We start from the raw sequence: 14413 nt of genomic DNA on the forward strand, positions 1-14413 counted from the left end.
TTACCACTTTCAATCAAGTGGGCCGTCAGCTTGTTTGCCATTCTAAGTTGCATAATAAAAAAAAGCATTACTTTTTTTTTCGAATTTTCTATATAATTGATTAAATACGTAATCTAATAAAGCTCATAGTTTCTTCAATGTATAAATAATTATTAAAAGATCACAGACTCTCTTACTACTAGAATTTAGCTTAGTGTGCGACGAAATCGGGCCTCGTTGTCCATAATTGTGTTTTATCCCCAAAATATTTTAAGAGAATCTCCCTTAAGACATTAGCGAACTAAATACTTCAATACGAAGAGGGAAAATTATACCAAGTCACCTGAAAGCTTAATACAGTTTTCAAATGTACTCGATCATCGAGAATCAACAATCAATCGATTAATTAAAATGTCATTGGTCAATGACAATCATGATTGGTCGTTTAGAACTTCAGCTCAAGATTCAGAATCGAGTTAACTCTCGATCAACGCAATCGTATTCTGAACTCGCACTAAGCACTGGTCTACTTGGTACAAAGCTTCAAAACTATTTATTATGGAGACCCTATGATACCCTAGAAATGAGTAGATAATATTTAATCTCCAAACAATAAAATAAAAATAAATAAATATTAAAAATTCACTGAGTTCCTATAGCAATTTTTACATATTCGACATTCTTCGTGTGTTCCATTCAGTCTGCTCCGCCGTTGTCGTCCCACAGAGTCCTCGCCTTCCGCAGCCCCTGGCCGGTGAACTTGATCTGTTTAGCAACCCTCTCTATCTCATTGCTGAGCCTCTCCTTGTCCTCTTCTCTCTCGCAGACGAACCTGTGCTTCTCCGCGCAGTCGAGCCCCCTGTACCGGTACGTGACGGCGGCGGGGTCGTGTGTGAGCGAGAGGCAGCGACCCTCGCCGACCACGCCGCCCGTGTTGCTTGTATTGTTCGTGGCGTTACCGAGTACTGCTTGCGCTGAGTGCGACCAGATCCAAAGCAAGCCAGGGTTGAGACCGCCCGTCCACCAGTCGTCGCCTATGATGAAAAGTTCAAGTCAACGTACTTGGAAATTGAAATATTAAAATCAAACGAGCCTGAAAAACTTGCTGAAGAAACAAGCTGATGATATCAGCCTTTAACTGTCCACTGCTGAACACAAGCCTCCCCCTTAGGGGGTTTTGCCAGTAGTTGTCACGCTTAACAGGCGGGTTGGCAACCGCAGTTAAGCTTTGGAGATGTTTTAAAAGGGACGCTGCTGCCCATCCCTTGCCTTCTCTTAGTCGCCTCTTATTACACCAACGGGAAAGGAAGACGTGGTTTATTCTATGCCGGGACCATACAGCGAAAGAGTAGTATACTCGCATAAATAGAGTTTCGTATTTGAGTAAAATGTTATTAACAAGACTATTAAGACTTACCAGAGGGAGACTTTGTACAAAAGTCGTTTGCTTGGGTAACTCTCCCATTCGTGTTTCAACCGTGAAGCAGTTGTGTGTGCATGGCTGTGTTTCGGTTTGAAGGGTGGGATAAGCCGTGAATTTACAGGGTACAGAGGAATAACACCTGAGTCCTCAGGAATGGCAACGCATGGGGGGTATCATGGGTGAAACAGTATACTCTATTATGTCCATGGTACTGCTCACGTCTATAGGCGGTGGTTACCACTTTCCATCAGGTAGACCGTCAGCTTGTTTGCCATTCTAAGTTGTATAAAAAAAAAGTAAATCAGTAATAGCACATCTAAAGTAATCTTTCCCATGAATCGTCCAACGGATTTGTGTGATATGTCGGTAGAACAATGGGTCTCGAATTGTCAAATTATTGTTCGAGATATGCATGCAACGAGCGCTGTACTAGTTCCTTACCCTGGAATGACATTATGCATAAAAGCTAAACTAATAGAGAACAAAGTATGAGAAGCATTTTTGAACGTGTTTTAATAAATTGATCATTGAATCCACTGAGCAAGTTTACATCGTAAGTTATATTTATTAAATGGTATAATACGTTTTTCTCCATCATACCTCTGAGACGTTTGTCAGACAACATAGCAGATAGCACTTGCTTCCGCTCAGCGTCCGAATCGAACTCGAGCAAGTTCCCGCGCAGCTTCCTGCAGTGCAAGTTGGCTCTCTTCCAGTCGGCCGCCTCCGACGAGAAGTAGTAGCACGTGCCGCCCACGCGGGTGAAGTTGGCCTTGCACGGCTCTACACAATAGGGTACAGCAAATACAAAAATTAACAATAGCCCATCATTAGAAGAATATAAACAGGAGTTGGTGAGAAAACGACGGTATTTTACTTTTTCGATGAGCTTTGTGTGTGACCAGGAAGGCCAAACAATGGGTAATGACTCATTATCTTACTTATTCACACTGCAAAGTATAAATTTTTTATTTTGTTTTCAATCAAAAAGACCAGAAACTCAATGCTATCTCAACATACACTAGTTTAGTACAATAGAAGTGGGGCGGAAAGGGATTGTTAGCAATGGAGTTTGACAGCCCCTTTGCTAGCAATATGCCTTATTAGGTCAACCTCCATGTGGTTCCCCCTGGAAACCATCGTGAACAATTCTTGTTCAATTCGTCACGATGAGCTAACTGACCTACTTCATCCTCGCCTATCATCCTTCACTGGTGCCCCGCCAGTGTATACCGATAGCACGAGTGGGATTACCATTCCATTATCATCCATTAAAAAAAAGGACAATAGAAGTGGCAAATATGGTATGGAAGGATGCCATGAGGTACTTTGCATACTGTGAAAACGCTGTCGTGTTAAGCTATACTCAGGGCAGTTAACTAATTAAAGAAGAAAAGGGAATATAAATTTTGAAATTGAACAAATAAAATGTTTGCATGTAGAAACATTTCATACACATACATACGCATATTCCTATGTGGGATATACTCGTAATAATAAAACTAGATAATTAAAAATTACAATCGCCTAAACTTTACAATTTTGAATGTAATCGAGCTTCTGATCTACTGAAAGATCGAAGGACCGCTTGTAAGGTCGAAAGTTCGAATTTGTCGTCGAAAGGTATTAAATTTTGGCGTGAATTTACTGGGTACACTGAGTCCTCAGGAATGGCAACGCATAGGGGGTATCATGGGCGAAACAGTATACTCTGTTATGTCCATGGTACTTCTCATGTCCATAGGCGACGGTTACCACTTTCCATCAGGTGGGCCGTCAGCTTGTATGTCATTCTAAGTTGTATAAAAAAAAATTAAAAGGCAAATTTGTCATTTTTTTATCTACAATCAGTTTTGTGTGTAGAATGTCTTAGCGGCCAGCGAGAAAACCGGTCAAAGCAACGTCTACTAAAATTAGTTGATTAAAACTGTAATCACCTGGTGTAGCATCCTTCCCCGCGACCAAGTAGTGCATGGTCTCCTCCATCTTCCTGAGCCGTTTCTCCATGAGGTCTACGCGGTACACCAGTTTCTCTATGGCGGTGAGTAGGTACAGGTCCGTTTCAGTGACGTGTTTGTGAGGCTTCGAAGGTTGCTCGTCCACGCGGTCGACGGCCGGCCGCTGCGGGCGAGGCGGCGCCGGCGGCGGGGGCGGAGGGACCGGGATCGGCTGGTTGATGGATGGCAGAGGCTGCAGGAAGAAGTGGTGACAAACTGTTAAACTTATTTCCGCTTATTCACCATGTCCCTCACACATCCAGCGCATATATACAATTGCTACTACCTTATAATCTATTTTTAGTCGGGCACTGCACCTCCGATCTTCCCATCGATTACCCGTTTGTAATACCACACAGTCATTTCACGGACGTCTACTTACAATTTTGAAACAATAATAAAAAAACAATAAACACAAAAAAACAATACATTTAAAATAGTAGTCAAAAAGATATTTTTTTTTTATACAACTTAGAATGGCAAACTAGCTGACGGCCCACCTGATGGAAAATGGTAACCGTCGCCTATAGACATGAGCAGTACCATGGACATAGCAGAGTATACTGTTTCGCCCATGATACATACCCCCTACGCGTTGCATTCCTGAGGACTCAGGTGTTATTCCTCTGTACCTCTCTTTATTATTTAAATAAGATTACTAAAGTCACATAACTCATCTCTGCCCCATCGAACATCTAACAATCTACAGATATCAAAATTTATAATATGAATAGGGTATATGCATTACTTACATACTCGTAACTTGGTTTGAACATATCCTTATGAGGATTCGTCGGCCGGTTGACAATTTTCCCGCCAGCCGGCGGCGGCGGCGGCGACTCCTGCCACTCTTCGTAGTAGTGCGGCGGTGAGGGCCCCGGCTGGTACTTGTGGTGAACGGAGCCCGGGGGCGGCGGCGGAGGTATCAGCTGCCCATCGATGCGGTCTATCACGTAGTAGGCCTTTGTCGACGGCATTGACATCACCCGGCCTGTGGAATCGGTCATAATTTTTGTATTGTTTATAACAGGACTGTCCAGTCTAGATAGGATCTAGAGCCAATCAAAATGACTAAATTCGTGGGGAAAGGGATTGTTAGTAATGGAGACTGAGAATACCATTGCTAACAATATATCCAACCAGGTCGACCTCCTCGCGGTTCTCCCTGGAAACTATCATGGTTAATTCCTGATGAATTCATCATGATGGGCTAACTGGCTTGTTTTCATTCTCACCTATCACCCTTCACTGGTGCTCCGCCAGCGTATCCCATTAGCGCAGGCGGGGTTACTATACCATTTTCACCCATCAAAAAAACCTTATCGCTATTACTAACAATCCTTTCCCTCCATTTGCATACTATATCCCAGTCTGCAATGGAGACATTGAGGCAGTGAAGTAACTGACATCACAAAAAATTCATTTACAAGCTTCAATCACAAGGTGTTAGTGTTATTTCTGTTGCAACCACTCATTCTTTTGGCCCTTTGGTTCACCCTCGTTGCATAAAACTGATAAGGATCGTACTCACCGTGCCTCGATGACGCAGCGCTCGCTGACTGAGTGGCCCATTCCTCCAGCAAAGCAGCCCACGGTCCTGGCGAGGCGTCGCACGTGTCGGCTGACGAGGTGCTCTCACCGTTGACACACCCGAGCACCAACAGGGCTAGTGTTAAGCAGTACAGATGCATCTGGAATGCAGAATAACATTTGTAAATTTGAACTTAGAGTGCCAAGTGTGAGTCGTTAAAATAATGAGTAGGTACGTTACGATAGGTTTCGGTAAGTTTGTATAGTAATCTGTGTTTCTCGACCTATCCTATAGAGCCGTAGCTAAGTCATCGCGACTTAATTCGAAATCTAAATTTTAAAGATTTTTAAATTTTGTGGTAACGACATTATAAAAAAAAGAAACTATAGTACACGTAAACGTAATATTCATGGGAATTTAATAACATTGTCATTATTTTAGATTATTTATATGCATTAAACATGATTATGAGTATACCTACTTTATTTGCATTATACAATATAGGAAGTAAACAAGGCAATTTACAAACGCAACGATACAATTGTATAAGTACAGTAAGGCGGTCTTATTGCTGAGAGCAATCTTTTCAAGACAACCTTAGGGTAATGGACTAATTGTTGTACAAGTAGGTATGATAGTGCTGTATAACTAAAAAGGTACTGTTATCAAATTAAAAAAATAAAATTTATGTATTTATATGTTTCACACTACATGTTTCATCAAAATAATGGAGGGACATAAAGAGGTTTTACGATACTTTTTAATTCAAATTCAGAACTTTTTATTTCCTTATTTCTGTTTCAATAAGTAATTAGTAAGTTTCCCTTTTCCATATACGAGAAAGAATGGTACCTACATAAACATTCATTACTTCCTACTCTTGTATCTACTGATATAAAATCAGGACTGAAGTAAATGATTGAATACTACAGGGAACACTTACTGCCAGCGAGTTTATAAAAAAATTGCTTTTTTTTTTTACCACTGAGGTGGCAAACAAGCATACGGCCCACCTGATGGTAAGCGGTTATCGTAGCCTATGAATACCTGCAATACCAGAGGTATTACGCGTGCGTTGCCGACCCTGAAGAAACCTCTTTAACCCCTTTTGAAGAACCCTATGCTGTAGTCTCTTGGGAAAACCTCGGCAGGGAGCTTATTTCACAAACTGAATGTTCGTGAGAGGAAACATCTCTGAAACCGCGCAGTACATGACCATTGAGGCTATATTAATTTAATTGCAAACATGCATAAATACATGGATTGTTTAAATCATTGATTGTAGCCGTGGGGAGGGGGGGGGGGGTATTAGTAATGCAGAGTACCAGTTGCTAACAATACACTTTGTCAGGTCTACTTCCATAAGGTCCCCCCTGGAAGCCATCGTTTATTATATTAATGCCAGGCGTATTCGTCACGATGGGCTAACTGACCTACCTTTTTATTCTCACCTATCATCCCTTACTGGTGGTCCGCCAGCGTATATCGATAGCGCAGGCGGGGTTACCATTCCTTTAAAATCTATTAAAAAATCTCGTTGCTTGTTGGACAGAGTATACTGCGAAAAAGCCAAATCATTTCTCTAGTGTTTTAAAAATGGATTGCAAGGGTCGTTAACCTGGGGCGGGCTTGCTTGATTGCCATCTTCGTTTATTTATATGTATACAAAGGACCATCTAAATTAGTAAGCTATTACAGGTACTTACTAAGATTTATATAATTTTTATATATGGAATAACTACATGGGACAGATAAAAGAAACAATAGGTGTCATGTCGTATAGGGAGGTCAAGGATATGGCCTGGGATAGAGCTGGCTGGAAGAAGATGCATGAATTAGTTGCACCGACAAGAGGAAACTCTTAAATGAAAAGAGAGACTAAGTTTTATATAATAAATTAGCTAATAGAACACCCTACGAGCACGTGTCTGAATGCTAACACTTCACAGATCCTGCACGTCGTACTAGTTGCCTACTTAGAGTGCATCGTGTCCAAACACTTGACTCATGAGTATTCGACACGGGTACAGCGTTACGATAGTTGTTACCTCACATTCAGAGGTCAACTGCGGCCAGTGACGTCACGCACCAATGACCGCCACGCCGGTTAGGCTCTGCGTACACTTATGAAAGTTGATTTTTTCATTTAAAAACGTTCTCAAAATGTATAATTATATAATTTTAATGAATTATATACAAAAGTTATTGTCGATTTTGTAATTCAATGTGTGAGAAACCTAATGCTCTGTATTGTATAGATGTTAGCTCGTAGATTTTCTCTTTCATACTTTTGGGGTTGCTGTAAGAGAACTCTTTTAGAGTTAAGCTCGCCTTTGTACATTTACTTACCACTGTTATATTTTTATGTACTCTCAGTGTGTAGTGTAAATAAATATAAATAAATAAATACTCGTCGTCATAGAATAGAATAGAATAGAATAGAAATCATTTATTCAAATAAACTTACATTGAAGCACTTTTGAAAAGTCATTACATTTTTTTTTAATTTACCGCTCGTTCGGAAAGCTGTCTCATCACAAGAAGAACGAGCAAGAAACTTGCGTGATGCTCTTTTAAATAATTTTATTATTATTTTACATTTTTAAGTTTAATTGTGTGAATACAAACCACCAATTACCACTAATTCAATTAAATACTCAAAAAGAAAAAAAAAATTGAATACATAACCAACTGGTTAAACAATTAATAAGAGGAAATCAGTCATAGTGATTAGAGCAGACCAGTCCCTACAAGCAGCACCCGTTCACGAGTATGACGGATGAGCCAGCCATCACTGCGCTCGACCATATTTTAGGGAGCCCAATGACCCGGCCCACCACGCCGCCACAAGTCTGGACATTTTAGTGAGCATGACTACTCAAAACACTAGACCACGTCAAAGCTACTCACAATTGCCATCTGATAGTTATAGTATTCACATTTTACATAAGAATGCATGCGGCAATTAATACAAAAAACCGCTACGCTTTCATATTTCTAAAATTAATCAATTAAATCAAGAAAGCAATGAGAAAATAAAATTATAACGTTGTATGCTAATAAACTAATTATTTACTTGATATGTTGTCATCTATGAATTCGTCTATCCTGTAATAGGCTTTCTTACATAAAAATTGTTTAATATAAGATTTGAATTGCCTCTCTGTCAGATTTAATGCAGATTCCGGCAGTTTATTATAAAATCTTATGCAATTACCATAGAATGAATTACTGATTTTGTGCAGACGGCATTTAGGTAAAATAAGCTTATTTATATTGCGTAAGTTTCTACTTGTACAGTCTTTGAGTTTTTTAAAACTCGCTAAGTTCTTCCGTGTATACATAATATTTTCATAAATGTATTGTGAAGTAACTGTGAGGATATTTGAGTCTTTAAAGCACTGACGTAATGACTCTCTTGAACCCATACCATAAATAGAACGTATGGCTCTCTTTTGTAAAACAAATATAGTATTTATATCGGCTGCTTTACCCCACAGCAGTATGCCATAAGACATTATGCTATGGAAATAACTAAAATATACAAGTTTAGCCGTCGCCACGTCTGTTAATTGCCTAATTCTTCTAATTGCATATGCAGCAGAACTGAGTCTACTGGCCAATTTTGAAATATGGGGCCCCCATTGTAATTTCGAGTCCACTGTTATACCTAAAAAAACTGTATCATTAACAAAATTTACTATTTCGTCATTAAGCAATAACTGTGTATTTATTAGTCTTACATTAGGAAGTGTAAATTTTATACACTTTGTTTTGCTGGAATTTAATAATAGGTTATTACATGTAAACCAATTTAATATTGCAGACATAGCACAATTTACATCGTCTAATTGATTACTTTGACGTCCAATTTTAAACACTAACGAAGTATCATCCGCAAACAGCACTATATCTGCAATTTTCTCTACCATAAAGGGAAGGTCATTTATGTAGATTAAAAAGAGAAAGGGGCCTAAGATTGACCCTTGTGGAACGCCCATCTTAATATTAGCTCCCTTAGATTTTACACCGTCAATATCTACAGTTTGAACCCTATCCTCTAAATAAGTTCTCATTAATTTTAGATCATTATCTCTTATACCATAATGTTCGAGCTTGTACAAAAGCGTTTTATGATCCACACAATCAAATGCCTTTGATAGGTCACAAAAAACTCCGAGTGCATCCTGTGACCTCTCCCAAGATTCGAAAATATGTGTCATTAGCGCAACACCTGCGTCAGTGGTAGACTTGCCGGCGGTGAAACCATATTGCTGACTGTGAAGCAGTCCGTTAACCCTACTGGTTGCTTGGGTACCTCTGTCCCATTCGTGTTTCAACCGTGAAGCAGTTGTGTTTGCATGGCTGTGTTTTAGTTTGAAGGGTGGGATATGGCGTGAATTTACTAGGTACAGAGGAATAACACCTGAGTCCTCAGGAATGGCAACGCATGGGGGTATCATGGGCGAAACAGTATAGTCTGTTATGCCCATGGTACTGCTCATGTCTATAGACGACGGTTACCACTTCAGGTGGGCCGTCAGCATGTTTGCCATTCTAAGTTGTATAAAGAAAAAACATAACTCCATTTGAAAGAAATGTATTTCTAAAAACTTATCTAGTTTCTTTCAAATTGGAACAAAAACTGAAATATAAGACGAAGACGGTATCTCCAAAAGTAAGGTAGATTTATAAAAAATAGAGTCTTAATAATTACTTATTAGGACTCTATTTCTTATGAGCGGATTCAATTATGATTTTTTCTAAAATATTGCCAGCTTCAAAAAGAAGGAAATCCTTATTTTGACTGTATTTTTCTTTATATACCGAGTCTAATTAGTTATATAATACAATATCGTCAATAATATTCTTTGTTGGAGCGAAGAAATCATTAGTAATAGAATCTAACAGCTCCATTCCTATCAGGTTGACCTCCACGCGGTTTCCCTGGAAGCCATCATGGTTAATTCTTGCTGTATTCACCACGATGTGCCAACTGACCTGTTTTCATCCTCATCTATCATCTCTCAGTGGTATCCCACCAGTGTATACCGACAGCATAGGGACAGCAGCACCGATTTCCATTGTATTTTCACATATAAAAAAAAACCTTTATTGGTTCTATACAATTTATTTTTTAGTTCGTGTTTCAAATCTCTGAATTACAGAATCTCCAGTGTCAACAACTTGTCGTTTACCAACAAATACCAAGTATGAGTGGAGCCTACAGTTGCGCAAGAGTTGCGGTGCGAACTGCCGCGGACTGCGCATGCGTCGACGGAGAAAGTGGACGCGTCCGCGTCGCTACATGTAAACAAGGATTTCATATCCGCTCCACGAGCATGATTAACTGGGGATTTTCCCATCCTTATATAACTTTGATGTAATGTGACAACACTGAGTCTATTTTTGTCTTTGATTTTTGTACATAGGTGACAGAACTGTAATGGTACTGTAATAGCATTTATTGTATTACCTGGCTTGTAGTGGGCTTGTTTAGAAACTAGTTTTACATGAGTTTTAGAGAGTTGCAATTTTGGAACGAGAAAAATAACTATAATAAAATTAATTTTTAACTTTACCTCTATTTTAAAATTTAAAAGCAATTAAAATTGAGGTATGTTTAATAAAAAAAAAATCTGCAGAAATTAATAATGCGTAAAGTTGTAATAAATTTAAGACAGTATAAAAAATATACACATCGTCTTAATTCTTTTTTTAAATGTTGTCAATTAAAAAGTAACGACAAAAGAAAAAGTAAAAAGAAAGTCTTGAACATAATCATTCAAATTGCATGCAAACGAAATTAAAACAGAAATACCTTATTCTAAGTATCATTTTTAGTTAGCATTTTTTTTTTCTATTTTAACATATCAATATTTGAAACTGAGGAGGGAAAATTTACATAATAAAGAAAGAATTCCTCAATTTAGCAATTCTAAATCGATTTTGACGGGGCGTTCGATAAGATTTAGGTAAGGTATGTAAATTATTAACTAAACTAATTAATAATCTAAATTAATAATTTAGACCCTTATTAGTTTTATCATGATTGAAATGTACTGATTTTATATTTTAAAGTAAGATAATAATTTAATTTTTTCTAATGCAAATTACGACAAAAATGTATACTACTTTTTTACTAGTGACTCGACCAGTCTTTACACGGATTGATAGGTTGGTTTTTTGATAGGTACGAATGGAAATTCTCTTTTTTTTTTTAATAAAATACCGTCTAAACTACTGGCTGAAAATGCAATAAATAAAAAATAATTTACAATACGCTTTGTAGCTTACTACTCACCTCCCAAGTTATTTAATACATCGGCGCATACAGACTCGGTAATTGGCACTTTTTATATATCACAAGGCAATGGCCACTTTCAAGCATTCACTCGCGATCACCTTTGCTTTCTGTCCGAGAGTAGACTGACGGGTAGCGCGGATAAACTCGAAGGTATGCGCCCGCGCACTCACTGAGCATGCGGTGGGGTGAAAACTTATAAGTACATAACTGGCTGTATTCCGCGACTTTGCCGATGTGAAGATAAATATCCTTTTTTATGCAATTGGGAATAATTTGGAATTGGTAGCATGAGAACTCATCAACTTTCATGCTGCCTTTCATTAATACATTTTATTTATTTTTATTTTATTTTATTTATTAGGCGCACATAACAGAAGTTTACAAATACAAACTTAAATTATAACATGCAAGTACATTAATGTATTGATCATGTAAACTTGCCACAACATGTGCACACAGCGTGATCCAATAATAAATGCGACTGCAACAAAGCCATTCGGTTGCAACTATTCGTGAAAGAATTAAACATAGAAAGAAACAATACATACTATACCACGAAACCGTTACCCATCTGAGGAAAACTGGCAACTTCTCTCTACAAATTTGTTTTTATTTCAAGAACAGTGTCATCAATATCATGGAGTAGGTACACTGTGATGCCCATGGTAAGTACCCCTCACACATTACAATTTCCAACGAACTTGGTCAGTTACAATATTTTAATTTAAAAACCAAACTACCGAACCGATTTTGATGATTTTTTATACTACTTAGAATGGGAAACAAGCTGATGGCCTTTCTGTTGGAAAGTGGTAACCGTCGCCTATAGACATGAACAGTACCATGGACATAACAGAGTATTAACTGTTTCGTCCATGATACCCCCCATGCGTTGTCATTCGTGAGGACATAGGTGTTATTCCTCTGTACCCTGTAAATTCACGACATATGGTATATGACCCTTCAAACCGAAACACAGCCATGCAAACACAACTGTTTTACGGTTGAAACACGAATGGGACAGAGGTATCCAAGCAAACGACTTTTGTACAAAGTCTTAGTTTTATTAATCTACCGTGTGTATGTGTGAGCGTCTTTAAATGGGTATATATATATATATATATATATATATACACGTTTCAATGGAATAGACAAAATAAAATTATAGCTTCTGAAGAATAGGTTTCAATGAAATGATCAATCATTATCGACGGTGCATGTCCGTGATTACACTTGTAAGTGCTAGTGGTTGTAATCATTGTCGTATCAATATAATGGATCACTGTCTCGTACCGCAGCGTTCTCGTAGCGACCGCACGTTGCCACTAACAAGCTATTTTATATGAAATCTCTCCACGCCATATCCGGGTATGAGATTTTTTTTGATGTGTGAAAATGTTATGGTAACCCCGCCTGCGCTAACGGGATACACTGGCGGAGCACCAGTGAAGGGTGATAAATGAGAATGAAAACAGGCCAGTTAGCCCATCATGATGAATTCAACAGGAATTAACCATGATAGTTTCCAGGCAGAACCGCGAGGAGGACGACCTGGTTGGGTATATTGCTAGCAATGGGATTCTCAGTCTCCATTACTAACAATCCCTTTCCCCCCTGGGTATGAGATTATAACTCTGATTCGTGTTAAGAGGTCGCGGTATAGTAGATATATATATGCATCCTACAAGGCTTTTTTATGCAACTTAGAATGACAATCTGACATCCCATCTGATGGAACATCACCCATGATACCATTCATGCGTGGGGATTCTTAGTAATGGTCGACCTCCACGTGGTACCCCTGGAAACCATCGTGCTGAATTCCAGGTGTATTTATCACGATAGGCTGACTGCCCTGCAGTTAGCCCATCGTGACAATTTTATAATAATTTAATTTAATCATATTTAACTCTTTCATTTTCACCTATCATCCCTCACTGATGCTCAACCAGCATATAATGTTAGCGCAGGCGAGCTTACCATTCCATCATCATCCATTAAAAAAAACCCTTCATGCGTTGCCATTCTTGAGGACTAAGATGTTTTGCCTCTGTAGCCTGCAATTTCTTTAGCATATCCCACCCTTAAAGGAGGCGAGGGATGGGCCGTAGCGTTCCTAACAAAACCTCTAAAGCTTGATTGCAGTTGCCAATCCGCCTGCCAAGCGTGGCAACTACTGGCAATACCCCCTAAGGGGAAGGCTTATGTTCAGCAGTGGATCATGATTAGGGTATTACCCTACAAGAAAGAAAGAAAGAAAGAAATAATTTAATCAAAAGAAACATGCGGCCCACACAGTAGCGCACAAAACAAAAACAAAAGAAATCAAAAACAAAACAAACAAAAGAAAATAATAATTATATACAAATAGATAGCAATTAAATTATAATGTACGCGTGCGCGCGTGTGTGTCGCAATGTTCTGTGATCACAAGGTCACGAATATTGGGTCAAATGAAACACAAGTTGTACTAACAAAAAAAGTTAATAACAATTTATATATAATTTCATTACAACGTACTTACATACTAATAAATAATAATAAATAAAACATTAGGTCGTTTACTCTCTAGCCGTGTAAGAAGCCTAAAATTGCCACTTTGGTGTTTCGTAACAGTATCATAAAACGAATCATGTTTACAATTCATCCAATTTGTAGATTTTCGTGTGTAGACGCCAAAGTGGTGTTGATTTAATAAAATGATTCTTTAGACAATTTTGCAAGTTCACTCACATTAACAAGCCAATAATTTTATTAAATCACCGAAGCAGTGAAATTGGATGTCTTTCTTTTCATTTAACAGTTTCCTCTTGTCGGTGCAACTAATTCATGCATCTTCCTCCAGCCAGCTCTATCCCAGGCCATATCCTTTATCTCCCTATACGACATGACGCCTAGTGTTTCGAAATTGGATGTACTAAAAATATAACAGTATTCAATCGACTTTAAATTCATATTATCTTTATACGAATAGACTTGTTTACAAGCACTTTTAAATAGTCATTTTTTTTAAATCTACTACAAGTTTCGGAAAGTTGTTATCTGTTGTGAAGAGCCCGCAAGAAACTCAACAGTTATTCATTTAAATCTCTGTTAATATTGTGTGTATTTTTTTTTATACAACTTAGAATGGCAAACAAGCTGACGACCCACCTGATGGAAAGTGGTAACCGTCG

The 14413-nt window shown here is 38.4% G+C and overlaps 1 protein-coding gene across 1 annotated transcript; it reads right to left on the reverse strand.

The window, feature by feature from the left end:
• Positions 1-675: 675 nt before the first annotated feature.
• On the reverse strand, positions 676-11385 carry LOC113522431 (uncharacterized). The gene is made up of 6 exons (XM_031914170.2): positions 11235-11385; positions 4931-5090; positions 4152-4390; positions 3340-3592; positions 2003-2185; positions 676-1013 (listed from the first exon to the last, which is right to left on the reverse strand). The coding sequence occupies exons 2-6, from the start codon at positions 5088-5090 to the stop codon at positions 676-678; spliced, it is 1173 nt and encodes a 390-aa protein (XP_031770030.2). The 5' UTR covers positions 11235-11385.
• Between the last annotated feature and the right edge of the window lie 3028 nt (positions 11386-14413).

This window comes from Galleria mellonella, unplaced genomic scaffold (genome assembly GCF_026898425.1).
Source record: "Galleria mellonella isolate WM207_F2 unplaced genomic scaffold, CSIRO_AGI_GalMel_v1 utg1917, whole genome shotgun sequence".
Lineage (NCBI taxonomy): Eukaryota > Metazoa > Arthropoda > Insecta > Lepidoptera > Pyralidae > Galleria > Galleria mellonella.